This window comes from Galeopterus variegatus, unplaced genomic scaffold (genome assembly GCF_000696425.1).
Source record: "Galeopterus variegatus unplaced genomic scaffold, G_variegatus-3.0.2 Scaffold2396, whole genome shotgun sequence".
NCBI lineage: Eukaryota > Metazoa > Chordata > Mammalia > Dermoptera > Cynocephalidae > Galeopterus > Galeopterus variegatus.
Window position 1 is genome coordinate 100,678 of NW_007728507.1, and position 27,427 is coordinate 128,104.

At 52.8% G+C, this 27,427-nt stretch overlaps 5 protein-coding genes and 1 long non-coding RNA gene across 11 annotated transcripts in view; 2 read left to right on the forward strand and 4 right to left on the reverse strand.

Moving 5' to 3' along the window:
* RRP8 (ribosomal RNA processing 8, methyltransferase, homolog (yeast)) overlaps positions 1–340 on the reverse strand; it is a 48,742-nt gene extending 48,402 nt beyond the window's left edge. For all 4 annotated transcript variants that reach the window (XR_551124.1, XM_008581575.1, XM_008581574.1 and 1 more), the window contains exon 1: positions 12–340. Coding sequence is in view for 3 of the 4 variants with exons in the window: in XM_008581575.1 (XP_008579797.1) it covers positions 12–266 (255 nt within the window). In the remaining variant the exon portion in view is untranslated. The remainder of the gene's footprint in view (positions 1–11) is intronic.
* ILK (integrin-linked kinase) lies at positions 322–7,013 on the forward strand. Of its 2 annotated transcripts, XM_008581571.1 has the most exons (13): positions 322–421; positions 806–986; positions 4,176–4,341; positions 4,520–4,615; positions 4,807–4,903; positions 5,003–5,086; positions 5,189–5,274; positions 5,410–5,519; positions 5,629–5,756; positions 5,849–5,970; positions 6,069–6,168; positions 6,279–6,409; positions 6,602–7,013. In XM_008581571.1, exons 2-13 carry the CDS (start codon positions 898–900, stop codon positions 6,749–6,751), a joined length of 1,359 nt encoding a protein of 452 aa, XP_008579793.1. In that variant the 5' UTR covers positions 322–421; positions 806–897; the 3' UTR covers positions 6,752–7,013. The 2 variants fall into 2 exon arrangements, with proteins under 2 accessions (XP_008579793.1, XP_008579794.1); XM_008581572.1 differs by lacking the exons at positions 322–421; positions 4,807–4,903; positions 5,189–5,274.
* On the reverse strand, positions 6,986–8,414 carry TAF10 (TAF10 RNA polymerase II, TATA box binding protein (TBP)-associated factor, 30kDa). The gene is made up of 5 exons (XM_008581570.1): positions 8,139–8,414; positions 7,845–7,999; positions 7,536–7,600; positions 7,335–7,449; positions 6,986–7,152 (listed from the first exon to the last, which is right to left on the reverse strand). Exons 1-5 carry the CDS (start codon positions 8,368–8,370, stop codon positions 7,063–7,065), a joined length of 657 nt encoding a protein of 218 aa, XP_008579792.1. The 5' UTR covers positions 8,371–8,414; the 3' UTR covers positions 6,986–7,062.
* A 1,477-nt stretch (positions 8,415–9,891) lies between these two features.
* On the forward strand, positions 9,892–10,826 carry LOC103597708. Its single transcript, XR_551126.1, has 2 exons — positions 9,892–10,565; positions 10,667–10,826. It is a non-coding gene; the product is annotated as an uncharacterized LOC103597708 (long non-coding RNA).
* Positions 10,675–16,671, reverse strand: TPP1 (tripeptidyl peptidase I). 2 transcript variants are annotated; one of them, XR_551125.1, is made up of 14 exons: positions 16,608–16,671; positions 16,429–16,500; positions 16,041–16,180; positions 14,314–14,464; positions 13,974–14,101; positions 13,643–13,821; positions 13,341–13,539; positions 13,004–13,192; positions 12,679–12,748; positions 12,131–12,251; positions 11,864–12,022; positions 11,472–11,597; positions 10,920–11,293; positions 10,675–10,826 (listed from the first exon to the last, which is right to left on the reverse strand). XR_551125.1 is itself a non-coding variant. In XM_008581577.1 (13 exons), the coding sequence occupies exons 1-13, from the start codon at positions 16,622–16,624 to the stop codon at positions 11,153–11,155; spliced, it is 1,692 nt and encodes a 563-aa protein (XP_008579799.1). In that variant the 5' UTR covers positions 16,625–16,671; the 3' UTR covers positions 10,872–11,152. The 2 variants fall into 2 exon arrangements, 1 of the variants encoding a protein (XP_008579799.1); XM_008581577.1 differs by lacking the exon at positions 10,675–10,826 and having other exon boundaries at positions 10,872–11,293.
* A 1,116-nt stretch (positions 16,672–17,787) lies between these two features.
* Positions 17,788–27,427, reverse strand: part of DCHS1 (dachsous cadherin-related 1) — a 20,449-nt gene continuing 10,809 nt past the window's right edge. Inside the window, exons 10-22 of the mRNA XM_008581580.1 lie at positions 26,998–27,383; positions 26,667–26,906; positions 26,447–26,572; positions 25,592–25,801; positions 23,708–24,586; positions 23,470–23,583; positions 23,077–23,288; positions 22,268–22,422; positions 21,929–22,059; positions 21,550–21,833; positions 21,061–21,199; positions 18,905–20,719; positions 17,788–18,674 (exon numbers count right to left, since the gene is read on the reverse strand). Of these exons, the coding sequence (XP_008579802.1) occupies positions 17,878–18,674; positions 18,905–20,719; positions 21,061–21,199; positions 21,550–21,833; positions 21,929–22,059; positions 22,268–22,422; positions 23,077–23,288; positions 23,470–23,583; positions 23,708–24,586; positions 25,592–25,801; positions 26,447–26,572; positions 26,667–26,906; positions 26,998–27,383 (5,488 nt within the window). The 3' untranslated portion in view covers positions 17,788–17,877. The remainder of the gene's footprint in view (positions 18,675–18,904; positions 20,720–21,060; positions 21,200–21,549; positions 21,834–21,928; positions 22,060–22,267; positions 22,423–23,076; positions 23,289–23,469; positions 23,584–23,707; positions 24,587–25,591; positions 25,802–26,446; positions 26,573–26,666; positions 26,907–26,997; positions 27,384–27,427) is intronic.

Sequence of the window (27,427 nt, forward strand, 5' to 3'; positions counted from 1 at the left end):
GGGCTACTCACCTTGACTTGAGAGGTTGCCGCGAGTCGAGGACGTGGGGTTACCAGCCCGAGGCCCGCGGCTACTGGGGCCGCTTCGGCCCATTCAGGCTCCTCGAACATACGGGTCAGGAGGGCAGGATCGCAGAGTCCACGCTCCCGTCCACGTGCGAGCGCGTCTTTGCAAATCAGAGGGCCCAGAAACGCCAGAACGGAGCCGGAAACCCAAAGCTGAAAGCCAGGGGCGGCTAGAGCGGCCGGCGCGGCGCAGGAAACCATCGAGTTCAGACACTCCTGAGCTAGAAGGGCAAGGGAGGCGGGAGGAAGGGAGGGAAGGAGGTCCGCGCTGGCCGAAGAGGGCCAGGGGCGGGGCCGGGCGGCGGGCGCGGCCGGACGGGAGTTCCCCGGAGAAGGACCCTCCGGCCCGAGTCCCGGTGAGTGCGGGAGGACCCGCGCCCCCTACCCACGACTGGGGTTCTGCCGACCAGTCGCCCCTCATTCGCCTGAGGTCCGAATAGGGAACGGGGGCCACTCCCGGGAAGGACCCCCCTCCCCTCCCCCAGGGTTTACGGAGCCTGAACCTCCCTGCTTTCCGCAGGTTTGTTAGCAGGTAGGGGTCTCCTTGCCTGCTCCTTGACATCTCTTCAGGAGATACTACCTCGTAATAACCTCCTGCCCCGCCCGGACCCACCTTTCCTTCGCGCCCAGGGTCCATAATAGTGGATTATCCCGCTGCCCCGAACTCTTTCACAGACCCCACTAGCCAAGAACGCAGAGCCCAGGCCCCCCACCCCAACACAAACAATTCTCTCCTGTAGGGCACAAAGCTTGGGGCTCGTTCCCCTTCCCGTGATCCCCCCACAATCCCCAGCCTTCCCCAATCCAGGGGACTCAGCGCCGGGACGCCGCTATGGACGACATTTTCACTCAGTGCCGGGAGGGCAACGCGGTTGCTGTGCGCCTGTGGCTGGATAACACGGAGAACGACCTCAACCAGGGGTGAGCTGAAGCGGCTGGTGGGTGAGACGAAGGTTGGAGATCTACTCCTCTCCGCTACGTGGGGTGCTCACGTCTGGCGGGGGTGGCTGACTTTGCTTTCCAGTGTGATGAGTGTTAAGCACAGCCTGTGGGGGTCTCCATAGAGGAAGCAGTGTTTGAGCTCAATCTTGACTGCTGAAGAGTTTCACAAGCAGAGGCTGCAGAGAGCTTTCCAGCCTCAGCGTATTGCATGGGCAAAGGCTAGGCGGCAAGACACAGTGCCAGGAAATTGTCAGTAGTTGCATATGGCTGGAGGATAGATCTCTGGGAGCGGAAGCATTGAGTACAAATGGAGAAGGACAGGAGAAAAGGCTGAAGCTATCTCCATGGGTCAGCTAGATCATGCAAGCATATTTAGGCCATAATGAGGTCCTTATTCTAAGAGCAAGGTTTTAAAGCTGTGTAGTGATATGATGAGATTGTCCATTTGTTAAGTATCATCTTGGATGCTTTGTGAAGAGCAGTGGGAAGGAGTCAATTACTTAGTCCATTCTAGAAGTGAGAATGTCTTGAACGGGAATGGGGGGGAGGGGGCGGTGAAATAGAGAAGTGATCAGATGCCAGAAATCTTTAGGATGAAGATTTGGTAGGACTTGGTGTGGGAGGCAAGCAAGGTCAAAGATGATGACCAGAGTTCTAGCTTGGTGGTTGCTTTTACTGAGATGGAGAAAACTGAAGGAAGATGAGGTGTTCTATTCTGGACACGTTAAAGTTAAGATGACAATACAGCAATGTGGAAATGTTGAGTAGGTTGTTGCTTAAGCAGATCTGGAGTTCAGGAGAGAGATCTGACTTGGAGACACAGATTTGGGAGACACTACCATATAGATGATACCCAAAGACATGGGTTGAAGGAGAGTGTTTAAGAGATGAGGGGAATAAGGGGATGAGAAGCCAGTGAGGCTGAAAAGGAGCAATCAGAAGTTGAAAAATAGGAAAACAGGAGTAAAGCTTAGAGAATGATTTCAGGAGGGGGGAGTGGCCAACAGTACTATCAGCTACTGAGAGATCAAAGAACAGGAGCACTTTAACCATTGAATTTAAAATTAGGATATATTTGGGCCAGCCAGTGGCTCACTGGGAGAGTGTGGTGCTGATAATACCAAGTCAAGGGTTAAGATCCCCTTACCGGTCATCGTTAAAAAAAAAAAAAAAAAAAAAAGATATATTTGATGATCACTGTGAGTGCTGTTTCAGAAGAATAACAAGTGAAAAAAACAGACTATATTGGGTTCTTTCATTTAGGGAACTGTACAAAACACCCTGTGCTGGGTGTTAGAGTCCCAGAATCAGACATAATCTCTGTCCTCAGGCAGCAGACTTGTGGCAAATTGAAAAGTAAATGAGAGATGAGAAAAGAAAGTGAATGTAGACAAGTTCTTTAAGGCTGGCTGAGATAGTAAGCCAAGAAAAGCAGGAGTGATGGTGATTCAGGGTGGTGGATTTTAATTTTTTAGGGTTAGGAGAGTTTAGTTTTTAGGCTTGAAAGGTCAGAATCACCTATCATTTTAGTCCAGACTTCACTGGTTCCCATTAGGCTCTACACTATTTGTTCTTAATAACTTGCAAAGTCATTTGTTCCATTTTTCATATAATTTTCAAAGGGTGCTCTGATAAAGACAGTGAGCACTGTTACTATGTTGTTGAGGAAATAGAAGCTTAGGCAAAGTTGCCCAGCGGGCTTGGCATCTAGGAAGACTCTTCACTGCCAAAAGGCGAAGAAGGGGTGGGATTAGTGAAAATGGAAGGTTTTGGTGCTAGTTTGAGGGGACAGAATATGAGGGCCCAAACTGGTATATGCTGGATATAAGGAGGGGGTTAATTTCCTGCAGGCTTCCTCGAGATTAAAGCCCAGAATCTGAGATGACAGGCAGCCTGACAGTAGGCAGAACTCTTGTGCCCATGCTTTGGCCTGCTCTGGGGCCACAGGCTGCTGGAGGCTGATAAGTGAAGGCACAAATTAAAGGTCTGGGAGGCACAAGTGACTGATAAGTAGGGAGTATACTTGCTTCCACGGGGATACCCACATCCAGGAAAAGCTTTTGGTTATTTCTGTGTGAGCAGATGAGGGCAAGCTGCAAAGGGAAATAAAGATTAAGTTAAAGGCCACACCCCCACCCCCTTGGTCTGTCCGGGTGTCTGGGTGGCTAGACCCCTGATCAGCTGCAGGCCTCGCCTAGAGCCCCCACACAGGAAGTGACCACAGCACTAAGGCATCTGGAGGCTGCTGGCCCAGACCATGGACTGCCTCCTGCTCCACCCCTTGGATCTGCAGTCTGGGACTGGAGGGAATTTCCTTTTATGGCCCCAGGCTGTCAGGCAGACCCAGCTCCCACCCAATTGTTTTGTTTTGTTTGTACACTTCTATGTTATAAATATGTCCTTGGGGGAAAAAAAGTCAGGTATAGTTTTCATTCTAAAGCAGCCATTCTTATTTCTTGTTTTCTGTGCCTGGGATTGCTAAGTAGAGAATCCTGTTTTGTGTGATGGTTTGTTATCTGCCTCATCAGTAATCAAAAGCACTTCTCCTTTTTATTATAAACCCTACCAAAACACCATTATAATTCCATTCCATTTTTAGATGTTAGTGTCAGTACCAGAGCCAAGCAGTAAGTTTGCTCCTTCTCCCATGAGTTGTGGCCTGTATTCTCGATTCCCCTCTCCCCCATGGGCATGCACTAGAACACCAGCTGTCAATCCATTCCCTCAAGAAGTTAAGAAACGAGACAGCCCATTAACAGATTTGTACAATCCAGTGTGACAAGTGCTATAGTAAGGGGATGTACAAGATACAGTGGAAAACAGAAAGGACCAATAGACATGGCAAAAGGGGTGCAGGGGAAACCAGGTGAAGAGTGTTACCATTTAATGAGATAGGGTATGCCAGGGAAGAAAAAGTGTGGGAGATGGTGGTGAAGGTAGTGAATCTTCTCATGGAGTTGTTGGGATATCTAGGTGGTTGGTTGAGTCTGAAGCTCTGGGGAAGGTCTGAAGTGGACAGCTTTAGAAGTTGCTGGCGTGAATGAGAATCAAAGTCCTAGAGACGTAAGCCTTCTCCGAGAGTATGGAGAGTGACTATCAGTTTTTCATAAATGAAAGCCTGTGCCTCATCCCACCTCCAATTCAGTGACCATTTACGCTTCTTCAAAGGGATGATCATGGCTTCTCCCCCTTGCACTGGGCCTGCCGAGAGGGCCGCTCTGCCGTGGTTGAGATGCTGATCATGCGGGGGGCACGGATTAATGTGATGAACCGTGGGGATGACACCCCCCTGCACCTGGCAGCCAGTCATGGACACCGTGATATTGTACAGAAGGTATGTACAAATCCCTCTGTTGCCCACATCACATACATGCCATGAGGTCAGTCATAGACACTGTAACATACGGAAGAAAGTATGTGTATTTTTCCCTTTTCCTGTGCCCTGACACTGGTATCTCATTTGGGATTGACTGTGCCTTCTGCCTCTTCTTTTTGTCTGGCCACTGGGCCAGCTATTGCAGTACAAGGCTGACATCAATGCAGTGAATGAGCATGGGAATGTGCCCCTGCACTATGCCTGTTTTTGGGGTCAGGACCAGGTGGCAGAGGTAAGTACTCAGGCCCTGAGTCCTGGGATGGGTGGGAAGCAAAGTCTGCCTGAGTAGAGATTCTGGAACCGTCAACCCATCCTGTCAGTACTACTGTGACAGAGTTGTGTACCACATCTGTGTGTTCATGGTTGGTTGTGACAGCCAGGAAGGTAGCAGGGTCCTTCATCACAACGACCTTTTCATTCCAGGACCTGGTGGCTAATGGGGCCCTTGTCAGCATCTGTAACAAGTATGGAGAGATGCCTGTGGACAAAGCTAAGGCACCCCTGAGAGAGCTTCTCCGAGGTCTGTCTCCCACCTCCTAGCCTGTATCCTCTTGTCTTATCCCTCCCTGCCTGTCTCCTTCCTCCATACCACAGCTCAAGCTAAGACTTTCTTCCCCAGAGCGGGCAGAGAAGATGGGCCAGAATCTCAACCGTATTCCATACAAGGATACATTCTGGAAGGGGACCACCCGCACTCGGCCCCGTGAGTCACTGTTGTGGGGGGAGGGGTTGTAAGAGAGAATAATCCTGAGCTCCTAGGGATGGTTAGGGCAAAGCTGGGTACCTGACCTGCCCGCACTCTCAGGAAATGGGACCCTGAACAAACACTCTGGAATTGACTTCAAACAGCTCAACTTTCTGGCGAAGCTCAACGAGAATCACTCTGGAGAGGTGACCCCTTCTCTTCTTGCCCCTCCCTCCCTAAACCCCCACAAATTACCTGCTCTGCACCTTTTAAGTTTTTCCTCTAATTAGTGGGCAAGGACGTAGTGGCCTTAAAGCCTGCTAACCCTACCTGTCTTTCAGTTATGGAAGGGTCGCTGGCAGGGCAATGACATTGTTGTGAAGGTGCTGAAGGTTCGAGACTGGAGTACAAGGAAGAGCAGGGACTTCAATGAGGAGTGTCCCCGGCTCAGGTGGGGCAAGGCCTAAACTGGAAGCTGTTGGTTCCAAGGAACCCTGAATAGCACTGAGAGGGATCTTTTATGCTGGGTCTCAGCCAGGAACACTCTCTCCCTCTCATAGGATTTTCTCGCATCCAAATGTGCTCCCAGTGCTAGGTGCCTGCCAGTCTCCACCTGCTCCTCACCCCACCCTCATCACACACTGGATGCCATATGGATCTCTCTACAATGTACTGCATGAAGGCACCAGTGAGTGAGATGCTGAATCTTCTTGGGGAGGGAATGGGAGAGGGGATGTGTGAGCTTCTCTTAAACTATTTGACTCTTGCCTCCTCTCTCAGATTTCGTTGTGGACCAGAGCCAGGCTGTGAAGTTTGCTTTGGACATGGCAAGGGGCATGGCCTTCCTACACACACTAGAGCCCCTCATTCCACGACATGCACTCAATAGCCGTAGTGTAATGGTGAGGCCCCAAATTCACTCCTGGTCAGTCCCCAAAAGCCCTTTGTCTATCTAGAATAGGACTCACCTCCTTCCACATATTTATCTTCTCTTCCTCAGATTGATGAGGACATGACTGCCCGAATCAGCATGGCCGATGTCAAGTTCTCTTTCCAATGCCCTGGACGCATGTATGCACCTGCCTGGGTGGCCCCTGAAGGTGGGTGAGGGCATCGTGTTGGGAGGCAGAGAAGGACCAGCTCAGTAGTTATGGAAGGGGGCAGACAGGCCACGCCAGGTAGCTGGAGCAGACAAGACCTGTCCCTCTAGCTCTGCAGAAAAAGCCTGAAGACACAAACAGACGCTCAGCAGACATGTGGAGTTTTGCAGTGCTCCTGTGGGAACTGGTGACACGGGAGGTACCCTTTGCTGACCTCTCCAACATGGAGATTGGAATGAAGGTGAGAGCAAAACTGCACACACTTGGGTTGGGAGAATGGTGGTGGTGGTGGTAATGACAATAATCGTAGTGGGCCTGGGCTTTTCCCACATTTGTTCAGATATACAGTAATCCTGTCCCAAGGGCCAGAGGCTTCTCCCCACATGACAGACTCAAATTCTGAGGCTCACCTTGTTTTTCCTTGTATTTGCAGGTGGCACTGGAAGGCCTTCGGCCTACTATCCCACCAGGTATTTCCCCCCATGTGTGTAAGCTCATGAAGATCTGCATGAATGAAGACCCTGCTAAGCGACCAAAGTTTGACATGATTGTACCTATTCTGGAGAAGATGCAAGATAAATAGAATCAGAAGGTCCTTGCCTAAACTCCAGAGGTGTCAGGACATGGTTGGGGGAGTGCACCTCCCCAAAACAGCAGGCCTCTGGGTGCCTTCTCTGCTTTCTGTCATGGTACTACCCCAGCCATGGGGCCCATCCCCTGCCTCCATCCCTACCACTGTGGCCCCAAAAGGGGCCAGGCTCAGAGCTTTGTCACTTGCCACACGGTGTCTCCCAGCATGGGAGGGATCAGCCCCGCCTGTCACAATAAAGTTTATTACGAAAACAGGCTGGTGTGGGGACATGGGGATAGACAAGTACATTTAAGTTGGGTGGCTCAGGTGAAGTAGTGCGGTTTCTTCACATTGATGCCGTACTCGCTGAGGGCAGGGGTCAAGTCCTCCATGGTTAGAGTGTACTTGCGGTCCTGAGGGAAGAGGGAAGAGCACCAGCTGAGCACAGGAATCCCAGATTTCAATCCCAGGTGGGTGACCCTAAGTAGGTCTTATACCTCCCCTAGGACTTAAGTTTCCCCAAAGGGGTTTCAGGATAGGTTAAGCCTCACTGCTGTGGAGAGTAATTGCTGATTCAATGTGCCTCCCCTCACACCTTGCTCTTGCTGCGGGAGCTGCCGGAGGCTGTGCCCTTCATTTTGCAGTGCTGTAGGGCATCGTTGGCAATGTCTGAGATGAATTTCTGGGCAGCTAGGGAGATAAGCCGAATTCTAGAGAGAAAAAAACCGGTATGAGAAGGAGATGGACAACAACTGCACAAGCACCCAAAACTCTAACCTGCCCTGGGTTTACTCACATGCGTGGGTCTGAGGCCTCAAAGCCAGCACGGTTCAGGTAGTAACCAGTCACTGCATCTGGGATCTGAGAAATCAATTAGACAACTGTCAGTGTTAGCCCTGTGCCCTGCTGGGCTGCAAGTGGGAGGAGGGTGAGGGAAATGGAGGACAGGCCTGCCTAGCGGGAAGCTCAGTTTGGGTGGGCAGAGGGAATAAGTCAGAAGAGCTAGTAAGGGAGCAAATATAAGAGGACGCTGGAAAGCACGGAGGTGTTGCTGAACGTTGGCATGACAGCCGGCCAGATGGCCTTGTTCAGGCGGGAAGCCCACCGTAGGGGTGTAATCCTCCAGCTGCATCAAGAAGTCCACCAGAGGTGTGTTGGACACCACGGGTTTCACGTCTCCGTTGGCCGCGCTCGGCAGTACGTAAACCCCGTTAGACATGGCCCCCTCCGGAGGCGCCGCGCCGCCGGCCGACACCGGAGCTGGAAGAGAACCAGCAACTGAGACGCCGGGGTGAGAGGCGCAGAGCCCCAGCTAGGTCTGCCTTGTACCCTCTGCCCTCATCCGCAGCTGGGCCCAGTCCATGGCACTTCCCGCACCCTCACCCGTCCCGGCCCTCACCCGCCCCGCGCCGCTCGGCAGGCTCCCCGGCCCGTGCTGCCACGGATCCCGTGCCCCCAGCAGCGGCTCCAGCCCCAGGCCCCCCTGCAGTCCCCGCGGGGCTGGCCTTGTTCTCCGCGGTGGTGCTGGCGGGGAGCGCGGCGGGGGCCGAGACCGGGGGCGCCGGGCCCGTGGCCGAGGCGGCAGGCGCTGGCGCCGCCTCGGGGTCCGCGCCGGAGCCGCTGCAGCTCATCTGGCCGGTGGAAGAGGCGGCGAACAGAGCCGCTTCCGCTTCCGCTCACGTTACGCAGGCCCCGGGAGACGTCACACACCCCGCTACTCGCCCGGCCCATTACGGCACAGTCAGAGCTCTCTCCCTCCCGCCTCCAGCCTCCTCTCGTTGCCTGTTGGTCCGTTAAATAAAACACTGGAGGGCGGGGACGAGCCTCGGGGAACTGAGCTGCGGTGGTCACCCCGCCCCACGTCCCGCGGTGCTCCAGAGCTGTCCCGCCGTGTGGGGACCGCTGTACGTCCGAGACACCTCCTCAGCTTGGCGCTCGATGAGCCCCTTGCTTTGGGGCTCATCCGCCCGACGCCCCTCGACTACGGGTTGTCTGCGAGTCTGCATCCTTACTAGTTCCCTTATTCAGCCGTTTAAGGGTTCGTGGGGGGAGTTGGAAAGCCGCCCCTCCCCGCCAACTGCCCCGAGAGGTGAGGGCAGCAGGAGGGCGGTACACAGTGCTGCTGCAGACGGAGAGGGAGGTATTAATGCCGAGTAAACAACATACGCAGTCACAGCGATTGAAGGCGAGAGGTTTTCAATTCAGCTGACGTTTATTTTAATTCCTATTTGCCAACTCCTGAGCTGGGCCTGGGAATACAGAGTTAAGCAGAACAAGAGTCTAGTCCTCTAGGCACCAACGGTTTTGGAAAGAGAGGCAAAAAAACAAAAAACCAAAAAAAACCTGGCAATTTCAGTGCTGTGTGGTCGTTACAGTGGTAGAGGTAGGCACAGGGTGTGTAGTGCAAGGGAGGAAGGGGACGAACATCTGCCAACTTCCAACACTTGTTGCACTCTATCAACATTATTCCACGTAATTCTTCCTTGATTATTATGAAAGGCAGGTGCTGATATCCCCACCGAGATAAGGAAGCAGGCTCAGGGAGATAAACGTACTTGCCCAATGCTCTCCTAGTTTATATCAGAAGCAAAATTCAAACAGGTTTGGTTTTGAAAATGTAGGATTTTCCTTCTGTACCAAAGTCATCTAGCCTCAGGGTATCAAAACCTTTACAAGAGAAGGTGATGTCTCAGCTGAGTCCGGAAAGAATCTAGTAATCAGCTAGGCAATTGTATCGGGGTGGTGTTAAGGGGATGGAATAATTTGGACAGAGGTGAAAGTTCTTTGGGGGTTGAAGAGAGGGGAGGAAAAATGATTTATTAGGAACAAATAGCAAAGAAGGTTTGAGAGCCATGATAAAAAGCCTGAACTTTACCAAGTAATCTTTGAAAGGTTTTAATCAAGTAAATGGCCTGATGGGATTTGCATTTTACTCTGGAAGATGGTTTAGGGATGGGCAGGAAGTAAAGACACTGTTTTTGCAAGTTCCTCCTATAATTCAGAACAGTGAGAATATGAGGGGTCTTCGAAAAGTTCATGGAAAGGTTTACATTATCTTTCTTCTTTTATTTTCTTTTTGTTTTTTGGTGGCTAGCTGGTACAAGTATCCAAACCCTTGACCTTGGTGTTATAAGAACGTGTTGTAACCAACTGAGCTAAATGGCCAACCTAGATTTATATTATCTTCTAATTCTATTTTTCCACGAACTTTTTGAAGTGCCTTCATAGGGGTTTAAGCCAATGTAGTAGAACTGGGGATGGAGAGAAGTGAATAAGTTCTAGACATACTTGGGAAATATAATTGAAAGGACTTGTGGATTGATAAAGATGTATTTCAGAGGTAAAGTCAGTGGGGCTTATTGATTGAAGGCGGGGTGAAAGAAATGGAAGTCGTGGATACCACATGTTTCTGGCTTGAGCAGAAGAAGCATAGTATTAACGTTTACCAACAAGAAACAAGAAATGGAGTAGTTTGGGGGTGGAAAGGAGGAGCTGAAATGTTGAGTATCACACATCTCACATTTGAGGTATCAATCACTACTGGATAGAAAGTCTGATTTAGTGAGATGGAGATGGCTGTAGATGTCAGTTATCTGTTCCAGGGGGACGATAAGTAAAGTGAGAAGAGCAAAAGACTAAGGATGGAGCAATGAAGAACACCAGCATCCCATGCAGAAGCAGAGAAAGAAGTACATGAAAGAAAAAGACAAGAGTGGTCAGAGAATTTAAGCCCTGGAAGCTATGGAAGGAGAGGGAGTGGGCAACTATGAAGGAAAGGCCATAGAGCAAAGACTGAGACATGTGCACTGGATGAAGCAGCAGGGAGGCCATTGTTCCTCAGTGTTACAGGAGGAAAGAGTAAAAGGTGAGAGCAGAGGTACCATTGCAATGAAATGAGCAAATATTAAGTAAAATAGTGCACATGAGGCCATTGTTCCTCAGTGTTACAGGAGGAAAGAGTAAAAGGTGAGAGCAGAGGTACCATTGCAATGAAATGAGCAAATATTAAGTAAAATAGTGCACACAGTCAGTGTAGAGAACCCTTTGGAAAAGCCTGGTTGAAAAGAGCAAGAAGAGATTGGTGTGCCTGAGCAAATATGAAGTAAAATAGTGCACATAGTCAGTGTAGAGAACCCTTTGGAAAAGCCTGGTTGAAAAGAGCAAGAAGAGATTGGTGTGCAAAAAATGCTGGTTGTAGCATCTTGTTGAAGAAACAGGCAGGAGTAGGAAGACCTGAGTGTGATAGAGCAGGGTAGGGTTGGGAGTGAGGTCAAGCTGACAGCATTTCAGTGTTAAGGAGATAAGCTGTCTACAGCAGTCAACAGTTAAAGGTTCAGCAGGAATTCCAACAGGGCAGAATAAGGGACCAAGCTGCAAGGCAGGGGACAGGTCAGCTATCCTGGCAGGAAAGGGTCAAGGGTTGAGTAGTGCCTTCAGCAGAGCTGGGAAGTTGGGTGTTCCCCAGCCTGTCACAGGATCCCAGCCAGGGCCAGAGCAGAAACCCTGACCTTCCACCTCTTCATTGAGACAGGACACATGGCAGCCACGGGTTACCTATGGAGGAGATGGCCATCAGATCTGGGCCTGGTGGCACCAGTACTAACAGACTACATCTCCTCACCCTGTACTCACATCTCAGAGGCTATCCTATCCCAACAGAACTGCCCCCAAGTTCATCTTAGTACTCCCCATAGTTATATGAAAACATCCACACCTTCCCTTCCACACTCACATCAAAGAGTCCTGTCCCACGCTGTTTGTACAGCCTTGGGTTGAGAAAGCCAAGAGGGGGACGGCCACTGAGGATTCTGTGCTCATTTATCAAGGATAAGAGCCCCCCAAACACTGGAGTGGAGGCCTGCAAGGGTAAAGGTGCAAGTAGAGGTAAGTGTTCAGAGTGATTGGACTTTCTGGGAGGGGTGTTTAGGGACGTGCAGAAAGTAAGGACACTTTTTGAAAGGGTGCCCTATAATTCATAGGAGAGAGAATATGAGGGGTATTCAAAAAGTGCAAAAAGTTGAAATATCAGAGGTCTCTGAAGAATCAGAGGTTCTAGGTGCAAGATCTTGTGGTTGGGGGAAAGGGTAGTTTCTGTGTGGGGTTTGAAGCAAGGCTAATTCTCACCGAAGTTCCAGACACCCATGGAATGGGCACCCTATTGCTGACCACCCAGTAGCCATCGGAAAGTGCAGCCACATCTGGGTAGGCACGGCCACTGGCATTGAAGTAACTAGATGGTGGCAGGTGGGGGCTAGAGCTCAGGAACTGGGATACAGCTTCCTCCTGAAAAGCATTGTTGAGAGAGTATTGGCCTGTGGCCTGCCCAACAGTCTACTGGACTGAGGATCCCTCACCCGTACTCCCTCTCCATCCACACAAACATACACGTACCTGGTATGAAGGCCTTGGGAACACATTGCTGAAGCCACCACCACTGATATAGTCAACAACCTCATTTGTGACGAGGAAAGGATTTTGGAAGGATGTGCCTCCCACTGTGGTGACATAGGGGCTGAGGGCAGAAGACAGCATTCAGATAGGGGACCAAAGGGGCCTCTAAGATATGTAGAAATAGGTGAGCATGACTTGGGCTGGGTCTTGCTGGAGGGGCTAGACTCTGGGGAAGCATGTGCATAAGGTTGGCTATGAGGTTTTGAGCCCTCAAGGAGTGGCCTGAGGTGATTACTCTACAGGACACCTACCAAATCTTCCACTAAAATGCCTGGGGACTGAGGAAGAGGAACACTGGGAGCTGTGTCCCACTCAGGAGACTGGGGCATGGGACCTATAGGAAGAAGAGAGGGGAGCGCAGCAACCAGAGCAGGTAAAGCTGAGGGCTGTGCCATAGGAGCACCTGGTAGGGTCAAGGCTAAGGTTCTGGATCATGAGGTCACAGGTGAAAGATTTGTGGTTACAGGTAAATAGTCTGGGGTGCTTACCTGGAGGCAGGGAAGCTAGGACGGAACTGGTGTCTTCCAGAGACAGACCGACACCCAGCCCCACTGTCACCTGGGAGAGAAAGCAAGTTTAGCACTCTCATATAAATTGGTCAGGGCTTGGTATATAGGTTCAGATGTCAGAGAGGAAATTCAGGTGCCAGTTGTTGTTGTAGGAGGTCAGAGTTTAGAGGTCAGGTCAGTGGTCCTTATTGAGGGTCTGAGTTTAGATTATGAATAAAGAGACCAGGTTCAGAGATCACTGTAGGGTCAAAGCTCCCAGGTTGGGTTGGAGGATGAGGGGTCTACGTTTAGAGTAGGAGGTCACCTGAGGCAAAGAGCAGGGTGAGACCCCGAGTAGCAGCCTTCATGAGCTCAGTGTTGACCCGCTGGATGTAGGCGCTGCTGAGGGAGTCCTCGTCATCTCCATAGCTCACGGTATGCACATGTGGCAGGGCTGACTCATTACTGAGCAGCAGGAGCCACTGCAGGAAGGGCTCTTGTGCCTCATGCCGGCCTGGATTTTTTTTTTGAGGGATGGACACAAGGAAAATCATTGGGAGGTTGTCAGGATCTCCCTCCAGCTCATGACATTCCTTTGAAGGAGCAGGGATCAACACCTATTTCCCACCCCCTTCCCCACCAGCCAGTCCCGTTGGCAGTACCAGGACTGCTGTAGACCCAGGTGGAGATGTTGGCGCCAGCGCTCATCAGGTACTGCACATCTAGACTGGCCTCGAGCCCGGCCCGGCCCCGGCCCTGTTGTCCAACCACACGGGTTACTGATGCCTGGTGTGCAAAGTTGCCACCAAAGAGGCGCATGAACTCAGCCAGATCTGAGGCATGGAAGTACTGCTCCAGGAACTATGGAAGGAGTCAGAGTGGGGTTTATGGGTCAGATGGTGGTAAGGCACTGAGGACACCATGGGGAGGCTGTGAGGATCCGGGGGCTCTCTGCTTGGCTCACCTGGGCACAGGCCTGGCTGTTGTTGCTGGTGCCAGAGCCCACGTCTTGTGCCGTCAAGTTGTATCGCTCACGGATCACGGATGGGGTCACCCCCAGGTGCAGGCCAACAGTCTGTGCCACCTGTGGCTCAGAGCGTTGCCTCAGGGATGATGTGGGGGGAAAGCGGTGCAATCCCCCCACTGTGGGGAGGGGTCAGGCTTGAGGAGGAGATCTTATAGATTCCAGTACCCACTTTACCACTGACCCCACCCCAAGCCCCCAGTGGCATTCTAAACTTCCTCAGCCACTTGATCTGCCTGCCCCAACCCCCACCAACCCCAATGTGTATTACCAAAGTCCACATGGGAGGCCAAGGCCTGAGGGAGCTGGTAGGGACGTGGGGACCTTACAACATGGGTCTCTGCAGGTCCCCCCACATAGCGATGAAACTCAGCCCCAGAGAGCAGCAGTTCTGCCTGTCTGGAAGTCAGAGATCAGAGAACAGAGGTCAGAAAGCACAAAATGGAGCAGAGGAGGCTGCCTGAGTACCACTGGGCAGTCAGTCATCATCTCCCCATGTGTTAGCTCCCACCCACAAGCCCCCAGCAAGCTCTCAACTCCCTCCCATTGGGGAGACTAGTCTCCCTGATGGGATGATTGGTGCTCTCCATGGGACAACCATTCCCTCTCACCGGACGCTCAGCGAGCAAGTCAGAAAGTCGTGCGTGGTCACTAAATGGCAGTTCCGGGCTCCAGCTGCTAAGAGCCATTTTTGGACGGTGTGGAGGGTCAGTGGTGATGGCCGGACCAGCTCAGCCACATCCTCTAGGGTTAGGTATTTTCCTGCAGGGATTCAGAAGAGGCTCTTGCTTTCATTGATGGCTTTCCCAAGTTGCCCTCTTTGGACCTCTAGCAGGAGATATCAGGACTTCCCAGGGAGCCTGGAACAGGGTAAAGAAGGGCTATGCAGGTGCAGGGTGTATTTGGGTGAAGGAGAAAAAAAGACTGGAAAGACTTGGAATGCCATGACCAAGAATATAGATTTATCCTAAAGGCCAGTAGGTTGCAAATGCTGCACCACAGCATACATTGACATGATCATGAAAAATAATGAGATTAATACACTTAAATTTTCCATTTGAAGCTTATTTCTGATAAAACTTTATGAAACTTTTGGAGCCAATTTTAAAATAACATCTGATTTAGCTCAAATCTTCATGCTTGTTGATTTTAAACTTAACATGATGGTGAGTCACTATTTCCTGCATGGAGCCAGCCTCTCACGTGAATCTGAGACTGCCCCTCTTCCCCACCTCCAGTGTTCTTGTTCTCTCGTTTTCTCTCTCTCTCTCTCTCTCTCTCTCTCTCTCTCTCTCTCTCTTAATTCTGTTTCTCTGGAGAACCCTAATGCATTTGGATTGTTTGCAGTTTGGGACAATATTAAGTTAGACATACTTCTAAAACATCCAATAGGAGATGTTATATAGGTAGTAGATATCCAAATGTGGAATTCAAAATAAAATGTCATGACTGAACACTATAATTTGAGGGCAACATAGTTTGAAGCCATATAATTGAATGACATTAAATAGGGAAAGAGTTTACACATACAAAAATAAATATAAGGGGCGGCCCGGTGGCGCACTGGATAGTGCGCTGCTTGGGAAGCGCGGCAGCGCTCCCGTCCGAGGGTTCGGATCCCATATACAGACCGGTTCCTGCTCACTGGCTGAGCGAGGCGCGGGAGCAATCCATGAAGGGCTTTAACCAGGGGAAGAATACATTCCAGTTTGACCGCTGGAGAGAATTTTGGGGAGCAGAGTGGGGAGTACAGTGTGTAGTGGGGTGAAGGGAGGAGACTACAGATCAGTCAGGCTGGGCAGTGGTCCAGGAAAGAGAATAAACGGCTGAGTTGGTAGCAACGAGAGAGGATGAGAAGAGGACTAATCTAAAGGCTTTTAGGAATTGAAACCGGCAGCCTTAGTTTCTGAATAGAGGAGGAAATGGGGGTGGATTTGAGGATGGCAGGAGGAACTTGAGTTGATAAGCACCTATATGTACTAGATGCTATTACCCAATTCGTCTGGTGGCTGGTAAGTGGTAGAGTAAGGATTTGAAACCACATCCGATCATGAATCCTGTGCTCTTAACCACATTCACTTTTAGGTTTCTAGCCTGAGGAACACAGGCAGAAAGTTTAGGGAGACAGAATGTGAGTTAGTTTGGGGCAGTTAAGTTCTAGTTCACTCTTTTATTCAGAAACTCTACAAGGACAGCCACTGCCATTCATCTGCCCTATATCACCCACTTGACAGGCACCAAGAGCATGACCCTGACATTATCTGCATCGTCCCGTGCCCAGCCCAGCCCTGTGTCCTTCCACTGCATCCCACATCCTGCCCCCAGTCCCATCAGTCACCGTAGCGAGGAGAGCCAGGATCCGACACAGCCTGCACCAGCTCCGAGAGTCTTTCCAGGTTCTGCTGTCTCAGAGCAAATGTGAGACTCAGCTCTTCCTCAGGGTCCACGCGGCCCAGGGACACCCAGCCTGGGGGCAGCCTATAGGGTCAGGAGTCCGGGACATGGCCTTGGTTAGGGTGAAGATGGGAAATATTGGTCATGGAAGGTTCTGGATTAGGAGCTGAGAGACCTTGGATAGGATCCCAGAAGCAGATATGGATCACAGAAGGTGAATGATAGGGAACTGAGCCTGGGAACCCAGGAAAGAGGCTAGTGGGTACCAGGACCAGGACAGTGGGTACGGAACAGGGCATGGGGAAGGAAAGGTCAGTTCTAAATCAACTCACGTCCACTGCTGGTCGGGCTCTGGGCTGTAACTGCATTTGCCAGTGACGATGAGGGCAAGGAGCCCTAGGAGGCTGCAGGGTTGGCAGGCAGGTTTCAGTAGGAGCTATCATTGTGTTCCCACCCTCCACCATGTACTCCCTCCGTGATCCCCTTCCCCCGGACCCCTCTAATTTCTCACCAGGATCGGACTCCCATTCTTCCTTTCTGCAGATCTGCTGTCACGTGACGGATCACATGAGCCTTGTATTCCACCACCCCTCTGCCTAGTAACTAGTGACGGTACTGGCTCCTCCCTTGAACGGGTGGTTCTGAGTGCTGAGAAAAGGTGAGGCTGCCGCTCCGATTCTCCCTCTGGCTAGTCAAGACTGGGTAAGCCCAGGGTTCCACACCAACTTCCTGAGTCCAGCCCCCTGGGAATCACCACAAGGGAGTGAGCTTTGGAGGCCCACAGACCTGGGTTATTCCTAGATGTATGTTATCAGGAAAGTAACAACCTGTTAGAGCCTAGGTTTCTTCATTTATAACATGGAGACTATTATTATAACAGTGACCTGCCTCATAGGGTTGCAGTGAAAATTTACACCAAGATAAAACAAGCATCACTCAGCAGAGAGCCTGACATGGCAAAGACGCAACAAATGAGTTCTTATTGCAATGAGGATATTTAGTGGCAATGAAAATAAATAAAACCACTTGGCTGCCCTTATAGCTACCTTCACCTCTTTTAAGACCTTCAGGCCTAAAGCTTATCATCCCCAAGATCCCTCCCTGCCCAACTAATCAATCTCTAGGTGGCTGCTACAGCCAAGCCCCTCTGGCCTCTTGCCAATATTAGAAGGAAAAAATCAACAACAGATGTGATTGTCGGCCTCAGGCTAGGCTCCTGTGCTCCCAGTCCTGTCCCCACCCTGGACGTGCCCATGTCCACTACCCCTCTGTGCCTCCTGAGATGTCCACAGTACTGTGCCTAGTGCCTTCCAGTCATCCCCACAGAACAGAGCCGGAGGCTGGATACAAACTGCAGTTTATTAAGGCTCCAGAGTGAGAATTGGCACTTGGTTCTGGGCAGGGGCAGGGGTGTCAGTGGAACACAAAGGAGCTGGGCCCAAACAGGTTGGAGGGACCTTCCCCAACCCCCTACCCCCAATAAATAAAGTCTCAGCTCCATCTCAGGCTGCTGGTGCAGGGCAGGAAGCCCTCACTGAGGAGAACCCAGGGCTGCCACCTCCTTCATATTTCTCCCCATATTGGACCTGGCCATAGGTCAGTGACCAAGAGGGCCTCTGTGGTTCTAGTGCTCTGAGGGGAGTTTGGTGTGAAGAGCTGGGGCCTGGTGGTGGCCTCTCCGTGGCCAGTCATGGTCCGAGGCTGCCCAGGGCAGGCTCAGAATGGGACCTGCATTGGGGACACTGTGCGCATCCCAGGTCGGGGCCCAGCCTGGGCCACAGCTAGATGTGCAGCTCTGTGTCATCAGGAGGCTCCAGGCCAGACTCTGCACTTAGTGCCGAGGCTGAGGGGCCTTGGGCCACCCCAAATGGTGAGACAACAGGTGAGCGAGCAGCCAGAGGAGACAGTGAGGGCGAGAAGCTGGGGGACATGGCAGCTGAAGACAGGGAGCCTTCATGGCTGATAGGGGAGCGGTGAGAGGCCGGTGGAAAGATGGCCCGGGCTGCAGCTGTGCTTGCTGGCTTGGGGGGCACAGACTTGGCTCCTGGGTGGGCCACAGCAGTGATGAGGGGTGGTGGGTCAATACGGGGAGCAGGGGGACACGGCCGAGCTTCATCCTTGAGCCTAGCGATCTCTGTGAAGACACTGGCCAGTGGCTGGAACTGAGGGCACCAGCTCAGCAGGTAGTCCCAGTTATAGCTGCCACGGAGCTCCTCCTCGCCAGCCACAATGGCTGTCAGTGCGCCTGCCACACATGGCTTGCCATCTGCTGGGAAGCCATAGTCCCCAGTGGGTGCAGGGCTCAGGCCACAGCCTCCCAGGAAGGCCGTGGCAGTGGCTGGGGGGCCCTCATCTCGGTACAGAGTGGCTCCCGCACCTGGCAGCAGCAACCCTGCCTTTCGGCCCTTATACCAGGTGTCAGGGGCTGGTGGCTCACAGGATGTGTCGCTCAGTCCGTCTGCATCCTGCTGGATGCCTGAGTCAGGGCCACGGGCAGCCAGGGAGGAGGCCACACTGGCCACACGGGGGAACTCGTTGATCATGCGGATCTCATCATCCTCCGCAGCCTCTGCTGAGCCTCGGCCACTTGAATGTGAAGGGTCCAGGGAGCCACCACGGGCCCTGCCTTTCGGCCCTTATACCAGGTGTCAGGGGCTGGTGGCTCACAGGATGTGTCGCTCAGTCCGTCTGCATCCTGCTGGATGCCTGAGTCAGGGCCACGGGCAGCCAGGGAGGAGGCCACACTGGCCACACGGGGGAACTCGTTGATCATGCGGATCTCATCATCCTCCGCAGCCTCTGCTGAGCCTCGGCCACTTGAATGTGAAGGGTCCAGGGAGCCACCACGGGGGTAGGGTCCTCCAGCTCCTGGCCCACCATAGCTGGGGAGAGTCTGGTGATACAGGTGCTCTGAGGGTGGTGGACTGGGTGGCTCCCGGCCCAGCTTCTGCATGGAGCCGCTGGCTAGGGGTGCTGCCTGAGACATTGGGCCAGGGGCTGCCTCAGCCTTGCGGCTACGGGCCCGAACGAGCCCTAGGACCAGGGCTGCCAGTGCAAGTACCACCACAACTCCCAAGGAGGCGGCCACAGCCCCCACCAATAGCAGGTTGAGGTCAGGTGCCAGGCCCAGTGCAGTGTGGGTGATATCCACAGTCACAGGCACTGTGGCACTCCGGGAACCAGGAAGAGGCCCCCGTGCTACCACTTCCAGCCTCAGCTCTCGTGGTGTCTCACGTCGGGTCCGGCCCCCACTCCCAGAGGTGGCCGTTCCGCTGCCTGGTGCCCGACTGTCCACCCTCAGGTACAGGGCACCTGTAGTCTGGTTGATACCAAAATAAGGGGACGAGGTGGCAAGGGAATAGAGCACCAGGCCGTCAGCACCACCATCCTCATCTGTGGCCTGCACGTGACCAAGGTTGTGGCCACGCCTGGCACCTTCTGGCACTTGGAAGTGGAAAGCTGGAGCCAGGAAGACAGGGTCATACTCATCCTCTCCAGTCACCAGTACTGACACAGTGACAGAGGCTGAGAGATTCCCTTTGTCGGCAGCACCCACCAGCAGACGGAAGCTTCCTGTGTGCTCATAGTCAAAGGGCCCACGGGCCCGCAACTCCCCAGTTGAGCTGTTCAGAGCAAATGCCTCACGGCTCTCAGGCCCTGGCCCAGCCTCCAACAGGCTGTAGCGGAGCCTCCCAAAAGCCCCAGCATCCCCATCAATTGCATGCAGAGTGGTCACAAGAGTGCCTGGAGGCTGGTTCTCGGCCAGGCTGGTGCTGAGCAGGTTCAGTGGGAAGACTGGACCATGATCATTCACATCCTGGACCTCAATTGTCACTGGTGCCAAAGCAAAGTGTGCCCCAGAAGGGTTGGCAGCCTGCACTACAAGCTGATGTCGAGACTGGGTCTCACAGTCCAGGGGGTGTGCCAGTCGCAAGGCACCTGAGCTCTCATCCAGCTCAAAGATCCCCAAAGGGTCACCTGAACTGAGGGTGAAACGCACAAGGCCATTAAGGCCAGGGTCAGCGTCAGAGGCCTCCACATGCAGCAGCTCGGCTCCAACAGGTGTGTCCTCGGGTACTGCCACGTGGTAGGATGTTTGGGTAAAGACAGGTGGGTTATCATTGACATCCAGTATAGTGATAGTGACCGGCACAGCTGAGCTGCGGGGTGGATGCCCCCGGTCAGCTGCAGCCACAGTTAGATTGTACTGTGTCAGGCTTTCAAAGTCTAGAGGTTCAAGCAACACCAGGCAGCCCAGCACCTGGGGGCCTGGTCCAACACCTTCTGCAGACTCAGCCAGCCGGGGTTCCAGCTGGAAGACTCGGCCCCGGTTGCCACTGATGATGCTGTAGTCCACGGCGGCATGGGTGCGGCTTCCATCCGCATCTGTAGCCTCCAGGGTGAGCAGGGTGGAACCAGGGGACAGATCCTCAGTCACAGACACACGGTAGTGTGGCAATGTGAAGCTAGGGGCGTGGTCATTCTGGTCCTGCAGTTGCACATGCACAGTGGCTTGTGCTGCGCGGCCTGGAGCCCCATGGTCTCGTGCTTCCAGCACCACATCTACCACTCCTGGACTCTCATGGCCCAAGGCCACTGTTCCTACTGTTGTGAACAAGGTCCCTGAGATGAGAAGGGAAGAGAAAGAAACATGCATTAAGCAGAGGCTGTGGATGTGCAGAATAGTGATCTTTCAGGGTTTAGGAAATGGCTTTGGAAGTCAGACTGCAGGGAATGGCCTGTGTATTGGAGATTATGGAATGGCCAAAAGGACTCAAAGCTCAGGGAACAACTTCTAGACGTGCAGTCAACAAAGGGCTTATAATAAAGACAGGTGGAAGAAAATGTCCTCCCTGGGTTAGAGATCTAGCAGGCAAGAGTTTGGGTAACAAATTCTAGGAAGGAGATCAGAATATGGCCCAACGCAGTCAAAGATAAGGGGTCAGATCCTGGGAAAGACGCACCATTGTTGGGGTCAACACTGAAGCCCTCAGCAGGGGAAGCCAGGTGGTAGGAGATGTGACCATTGGCACCCGAGTCCTGGTCAGTGGCAGAGACGGAGAGAATGGCACTGCCTGGGGGTGTGTGCTCAAGAAGCATCACCTGAGATATGAGGAAAAGCATTCATGGCCAAGCTTCCCAGCTTCCCTATTGCTCATTCAGCCTATGTTCTGGAGCTTGGTCCCATAAGCCATGCTTGGCATCATTCCATCTTGGAGCCCATACTTTTTAGTATGCAAATGAGAATTGCCTACCTACCTTCTCCCCTTTCTGGGCACAAGATAGAACCTGGACATAGTTCATAGGACTTGGAAGGATGTTCTGAGATGGGATGCTCCCATCCCCAGATCAATTCCAACATCCAGCCCACCCACCTGTTTCTAACTCTGTTACTTCCTTCCAATGGGAACAACCCTGGGCCCAGGTGTGGGGGCATCCAGGGGTGTTGGTACCTGGTAGAGGCTCTGTGAGAAGGCAGGTGCATTGTCATTGACATCCTCCACAAGCACCGTGAGGTTGGCATGGCCCTCATGAGGCCCATCATGCGCCAGCAGCTGCAGGTGGTAGCGGTCACATTGTTCAAAGTCCAGGGGGCCCATGAGGGAGATGCGGCCTCCATAGCGGCCAACACTGAAGGGATCCTGGGGCCCAGATGGACTCAGTGCATACCACAGCACTGGTCCTGAGTCCACATCATTCCCTGTTACCTGTGCAATCTCTGAGCCCAATAGTGCATCTGTAATACATGGGACAAGTGTGTTTGCCATGGTCCCAGGCACCCCTGGAGCCCCAGGGAGGGGAATAGTGCCTCTCACTTTACTCAGCCCTCACCTTCTGACACTCGGAGCTCCCAGGGCTGGGGGATGGTGGGACGATTGTCATTGGTGTCGATGACCATCACCGTCAGGGTAGCTGAGCCCACCAGGGCTGGGCTTCCTCTGTCTGTGGCCATCAGAACCAGCCTGGACACAGAGCACAATCAGGGGGTGGGGCTGTGGGTAAGGGGGAACCCTGGGCAGGGCTAGGAGGACTCAGGACAGAGCTTGGGGTTGGGAAAGTCAGGGTGTCACCTAGGGACTGTAAGACAGTAAGGCAGAAGGGGATGTGAGGCAGAGCTTGAAACTGGACAGACCCAGGATGAGGTCTTGGGTCCACAGGGCCAGGCCTCACCGTGTTTCGGCCCAGATCTCACGGTCCAGGATGGCTGTGGTAGTGATAGTGCCTGTGGCTGGGTCTACGTGGAACAATCCCCGCGCTGGCTGGGATGCAGCCAGACTGTAGGAGATCTGTCCTCCAGAGCCTTGATCCAGGTCATTTGCTTCCACCTGGTGAGGGTAGGAGACTGCTGGCATTGGCCTGGCCACAGAGAAGTGTGACCAGCTGCTTCCCCCCATCTTCCCACCACACCCCACACCTGCAGCAGGGGTCCCTCCAAGGGCCGGGATTCAGGAAGGAAGGCCACATAGTGGGGCTGCAGGAAACGGGGAGCGTTGTCATTGGCATCTTGCAGGGTCACGATCAACACAGAGAAGGCAAAGGCTCCTCCACTCTCTGCCTGCAGCACTAGTCGCAGCCGTGGATTTGCCTCAAAGTCCAGCGCCTCTGCTGAACGAACTGTGATGGCTCCTGGTGGGGGTGGGGGGTGGGGAGGCAGAATGCATCAGGACCGTCTCTTTGTTTACCCTGGGGCCTCCCTCTCTGAGGCCTCCTTACTCAAGCCCCTGCCCCATCAAAGCCTCCACTGGCCCAAAGAACCTGCTTCCCCAGGAGCTCGTCCCTTCATAGAGCCCCTGCTCCCATCCCAGAGAACAATCCCCGCGCTGGCTGGGATGCAGCCAGACTGTAGGAGATCTGTCCTCCAGAGCCTTGATCCAGGTCATTTGCTTCCACCTGGTGAGGGTAGGAGACTGCTGGCATTGGCCTGGCCACAGAGAAGTGTGACCAGCCGCTTCCCCCCATCTTCCCACCACACCCCACACCTGCAGCAGGGGTCCCTCCAAGGGCCGGGATTCAGGAAGGAAGGCCACATAGTGGGGCTGCAGGAAACGGGGAGCGTTGTCATTGGCATCTTGCAGGGTCACGATCAACACAGAGAAGGCAAAGGCTCCTCCACTCTCTGCCTGCAGCACTAGTCGCAGCCGTGGATTTGCCTCAAAGTCCAGCCCCTCTGCTGAACGAACTGTGATGGCTCCTGGTGGGGGTGGGGGGTTGGGAGGCAGAATGCATCAGGACCGTCTCTTTGTTTACCCTGGGGCCTCCCTCTCTGAGGCCTCCTTACTCAAGCCCCTGCCCCATCAAAGCCTCCACTGGCCCAAAGAACCTGCTTCCCCAGGAGCTCGTCCCTTCATAGAGCCCCTGCTCCCATCCCTTACCTGTACTGGGCTGGATGGAGAATGTCCCTTTCTCATTCCCACTGAGAATGCTATAAGTGATCAGTCCACTTGAGCCACCTGCATGGACAGCCTTGGGGGAGACAATAGGTGTCCCTGCAGAGAAAATGGTATTGGTTGGGCTGTGAGCACTAGACTTAGGGAGTTAGTGGGATATTTACAGTTAGTAACCCCAGCCCATCCAGGGATATGGATCTAAGAGACATGGCTGGGGACTCACCTGGGGGTGCATTCTCACGGAGCATAGCCTCATTACTAGCCCGGGGAAAGCGGGGTCCACGTTCAGACTCCCCCTGCAGTCCAACAATGATCACACCAGTGGCAGAGCGAGCTGGACGGCCAAGGTCAGTGGCAACGATGAAGAGGACACGATCCCGGGGACCCAGAGCTACGGGGGACCGGGCCACACGGATTTCACCAGTGTAAGAGTCCACAGTGGTGCCAGGAGGTGGAGTGCCTGCCAGCCGGTACAGAATGGAGGCATTGGCACCAGCATCACGATCTTCAGCTCGCAGTGTGGCTAGAGCCAGTGTTGGGGTATTGAGGCTGGAGCCTGGGCGGGGCAAGCGCAGGCGCAGAGGACTGGTGGGGAAGGTCGGTGCATGGTCATTGACATCACGCACAGTGATGGTGACAGGCACCGTGGTGCTTAGGGGCCCAGCAGCTGCACCATCCACCGCACTCACAGAAAAGGCATAGCTGGCACACTGTTCTCTGTCCAGGGCCACAGCTGTGCGTAGCTCCCCAGAGCTGGGCTCCAGTAAGAAGGCTCCTGCTGTACCTGTACCCAGGTAGTAGGTCACATGGCCATTGGCCCCAGCATCAGGGTCGTGAGCCTGTAGCTGCAGCAGCAGGGTCCCTGCAGGTACATCTTCAGGCACCTCCACAGAGTAGGCGGGCACAGGAAAGGCTGGAGCATGGTCATTGGCATCCAGCACTGTCACTGTCACAAGCAAAGTGGCACTGAGAGCTGGCTGGCCTCCATCTCTGGCCTCTATCTGAAGCTTGAATGCTGGCTCTATCTCCCTGTCTAGTGGCCTCATGGTGCCAAACTCTCCAGAGGCAAGATCTAGGATAAAGGCTCCTGATGGGTCCCCATCTGCAGAGAAGGGCATACACACATAAACATACTTGTGTCAGCCCATGGAGGTGGTAGTGGTTTACAGACAACAGCAAAGAAAGGGAGAGACAGAGAGAGAGAGAGAGAGAGAAAACATGAGCACATGACTGGAAGAAAGGCAGAGATATAGAAATAAAGAAAAATAGAAACACAAGTAGGTAAAGAAAGATACTATTAAAGCTGCTGTTATCACTGAGTGTTGTCTGGGAACCCCCGGGAGTACCCTGAGACCCTTTCATACACATAAAATCAAAACTATTTTCATAGCACTACTAAGATGTTATATGCCTTTTTCATTCTTCTCATCTCACAAATGTACAATGGAGTTTGCAGATGCTATATGACATGTGATGACATCATCACTTCATTAATGGAATGTGTGCTTATGCATTCTTGCATTCTCTAGAATATTCTAGGTATAAACTTGAGAGCATGAATATATGTATTTTCAGAGATTCAGTTTGTGCTGGCTATCTTTAGTTATACCTGCTATAATCTCTGTAACCTCATTACTGTCCAATAAATGATTTGAAATCCTAATATTTCCTTGCGCCTATGCAGAAATATGGCAAGCAATATATTTCATTGACTTGTTTTGCAATGATATTTTAAAATTTTCTCAGTTTTAATATCTAATACAGTAAATAATGACATAACTAACATAAAAATTCTTTAGAGTTTTCAAAAATTAGGAGCACTGAGGGTTCCTGAGACCAAAAAGTTTCAGAACAACTGTTCTACAGAAAAAGACAAGGGAAAGAAAAGAAACAGGAAGATAAAAATGGAGATGTAGATGGAGATAAACAGCTGGAGAGGCATAGAAAGAAATACCCAGATACACTAATACATGCATGAAAGAAAAAGTGGAAGACATAAAAAGAAGGGAAAAGAGACTCAGACACACTGACTGATGCTGACAGCAGCCAACGAGGAAAAGGACCAGGCAAGTGGGTGCTAGGTTAGGGGGTGTTCAATGATTCTCACCCAGGATACGGTACTGCAGCTGCCCATTGGGTCCAACATCTGGGTCAGAGGCCCGAAGCATGATAAGGGTCTGGGGGTCCTGACCCTCGGGAACCTCCAGGGAGAGGTGGGCACTTCCAAAGGTTGGTGCATGGTCATTCTCATCCTCCACAGCCACTCGCACTATGACATGCGTTAATAGAGAAGGCAAGCCCCTGTCCCGGGCATACACTGTAGGGAACCAAAATCAGTGAGGTCTAGGCTGCCCCATCCCATGAAGAAACTCACACAATATAGTGTTCATTCATGTTCGCAAAGTGCACACACAAACTAGAAAATGTCCGTCTCTCCATAACCTCTAGGCACATGTGTACATGCACATATAAACATACATATGTCAGATATTCTTTTCCTTCCCACCTCCCATGCTTGACGCATGTAAGGTATATCTTGAATGAGTGGGTGTGTGACAGAAAAAGCACTAAATGAGGTATCAAAAGACCTTGGCTTGAGTACCAGCCCCACCACTTCCAAACTATGTTAGCTTGAGCAAGTCACTTGACCTCTCTGATACTCAAGATCAATATGCTTCTCTGTTAAATGGTTGCAGTATGATATGAGGAAGGTCTAGGGGGCATAGCTGTGACATTTTTCATTTGAGAGCTTATGTGATCACAGTGGTGACAGCCTAGAAGTCAGTTCACCTTGCACCCTGCTAAAATCTTGAGTCCCCAAAAGCATCCAAAAATATAACAGCAGCTGTGCTGTAACGGGTGGAAATTTCTAGAAGGCAGTACTTTGGGGATTCTGCCAATGTAACACTGGTATTTATCACACCTCAGTCTCTTGGGATCTTGGCGTCTTGTCAAAGTGTACCTGTCAGGTTGATCTCCTCCTGCTCTTCCCTATCCAGGGCCCGAAGAGTGGTGAGAACTCCAGTGTCTGGGTCCAGAGAGAAGCTTTCGCCAGAGACGCCTCCATAAGTCACTTGCCCATTGGCCCCTGAGGAGAGACAGCATGGACAGCAATCAGAGGGTAAATATACCACTTCTTGCAACAGTTCATCCCGCTCGCATTTCATTTCTCCTGGTCTTACCCAGGTCGGGGTCAGTTGCCCGCAGAGTGAGCAGAGATGTGCCAGGCGGGCTGTTCTCAGGCAAGAGGACGCTGTACTCCTGCTGCTGGAAAATGGGTGCCTCGTCGTTGACATCAGCGACACTGACAGTCAGGAGCTGCGTGGCCGAGCGCGGAGGGGAGCCGTGGTCTGAGGCCACCACGGTCAGTACGTGCTCAGCTCGCTGTTCGCGGTCCAGGGCCCGCACCACGGACAGCGCTCCTGAGTGAGCGGGAGGGCGGGTTGGTAGAAACCTCAACACGCCCTCCTCACCAGCACCCTCCTCGTCCCCACCCCCAGGCCCGACTCTCACCAGTGCTCGAGTGTAGCCGGAAGTGACCGTCCCCGCCAGCGGCCAGGCGATAGGACACGCGTGCGGACTCGCCCAGGTCTGGGTCTCGGGCTACCACGTGCAGCGCTGCGGGCCCAGGCGGCTGATCCTCCGGGAGGCGCACACGAGAGGGCGAGACGAAGACGGGAGCGTTGTCATTCTCGTCCGTGACAAAGACGCGGGCGGAAACGCGCGCTGCGCGCCGGCAGCTGGCGTTAGCTGGCCGGTCGGTGGCTTCCACAAGCAGCAGCAGCGCGGGCGTGGTCTCCCGGTCCAGGCCGCGCGGAGCGCTGAGCGCCCCGGTGCGCGCGTCCAAGCGAAGGGCGGGCACTGGCGGCTCCTGGCGCAGCAGACGATAGCGCACGTCGCTGTTGGGGCCAAAACAGAAAGTTTGGAGCTCAACTTCTCTTGA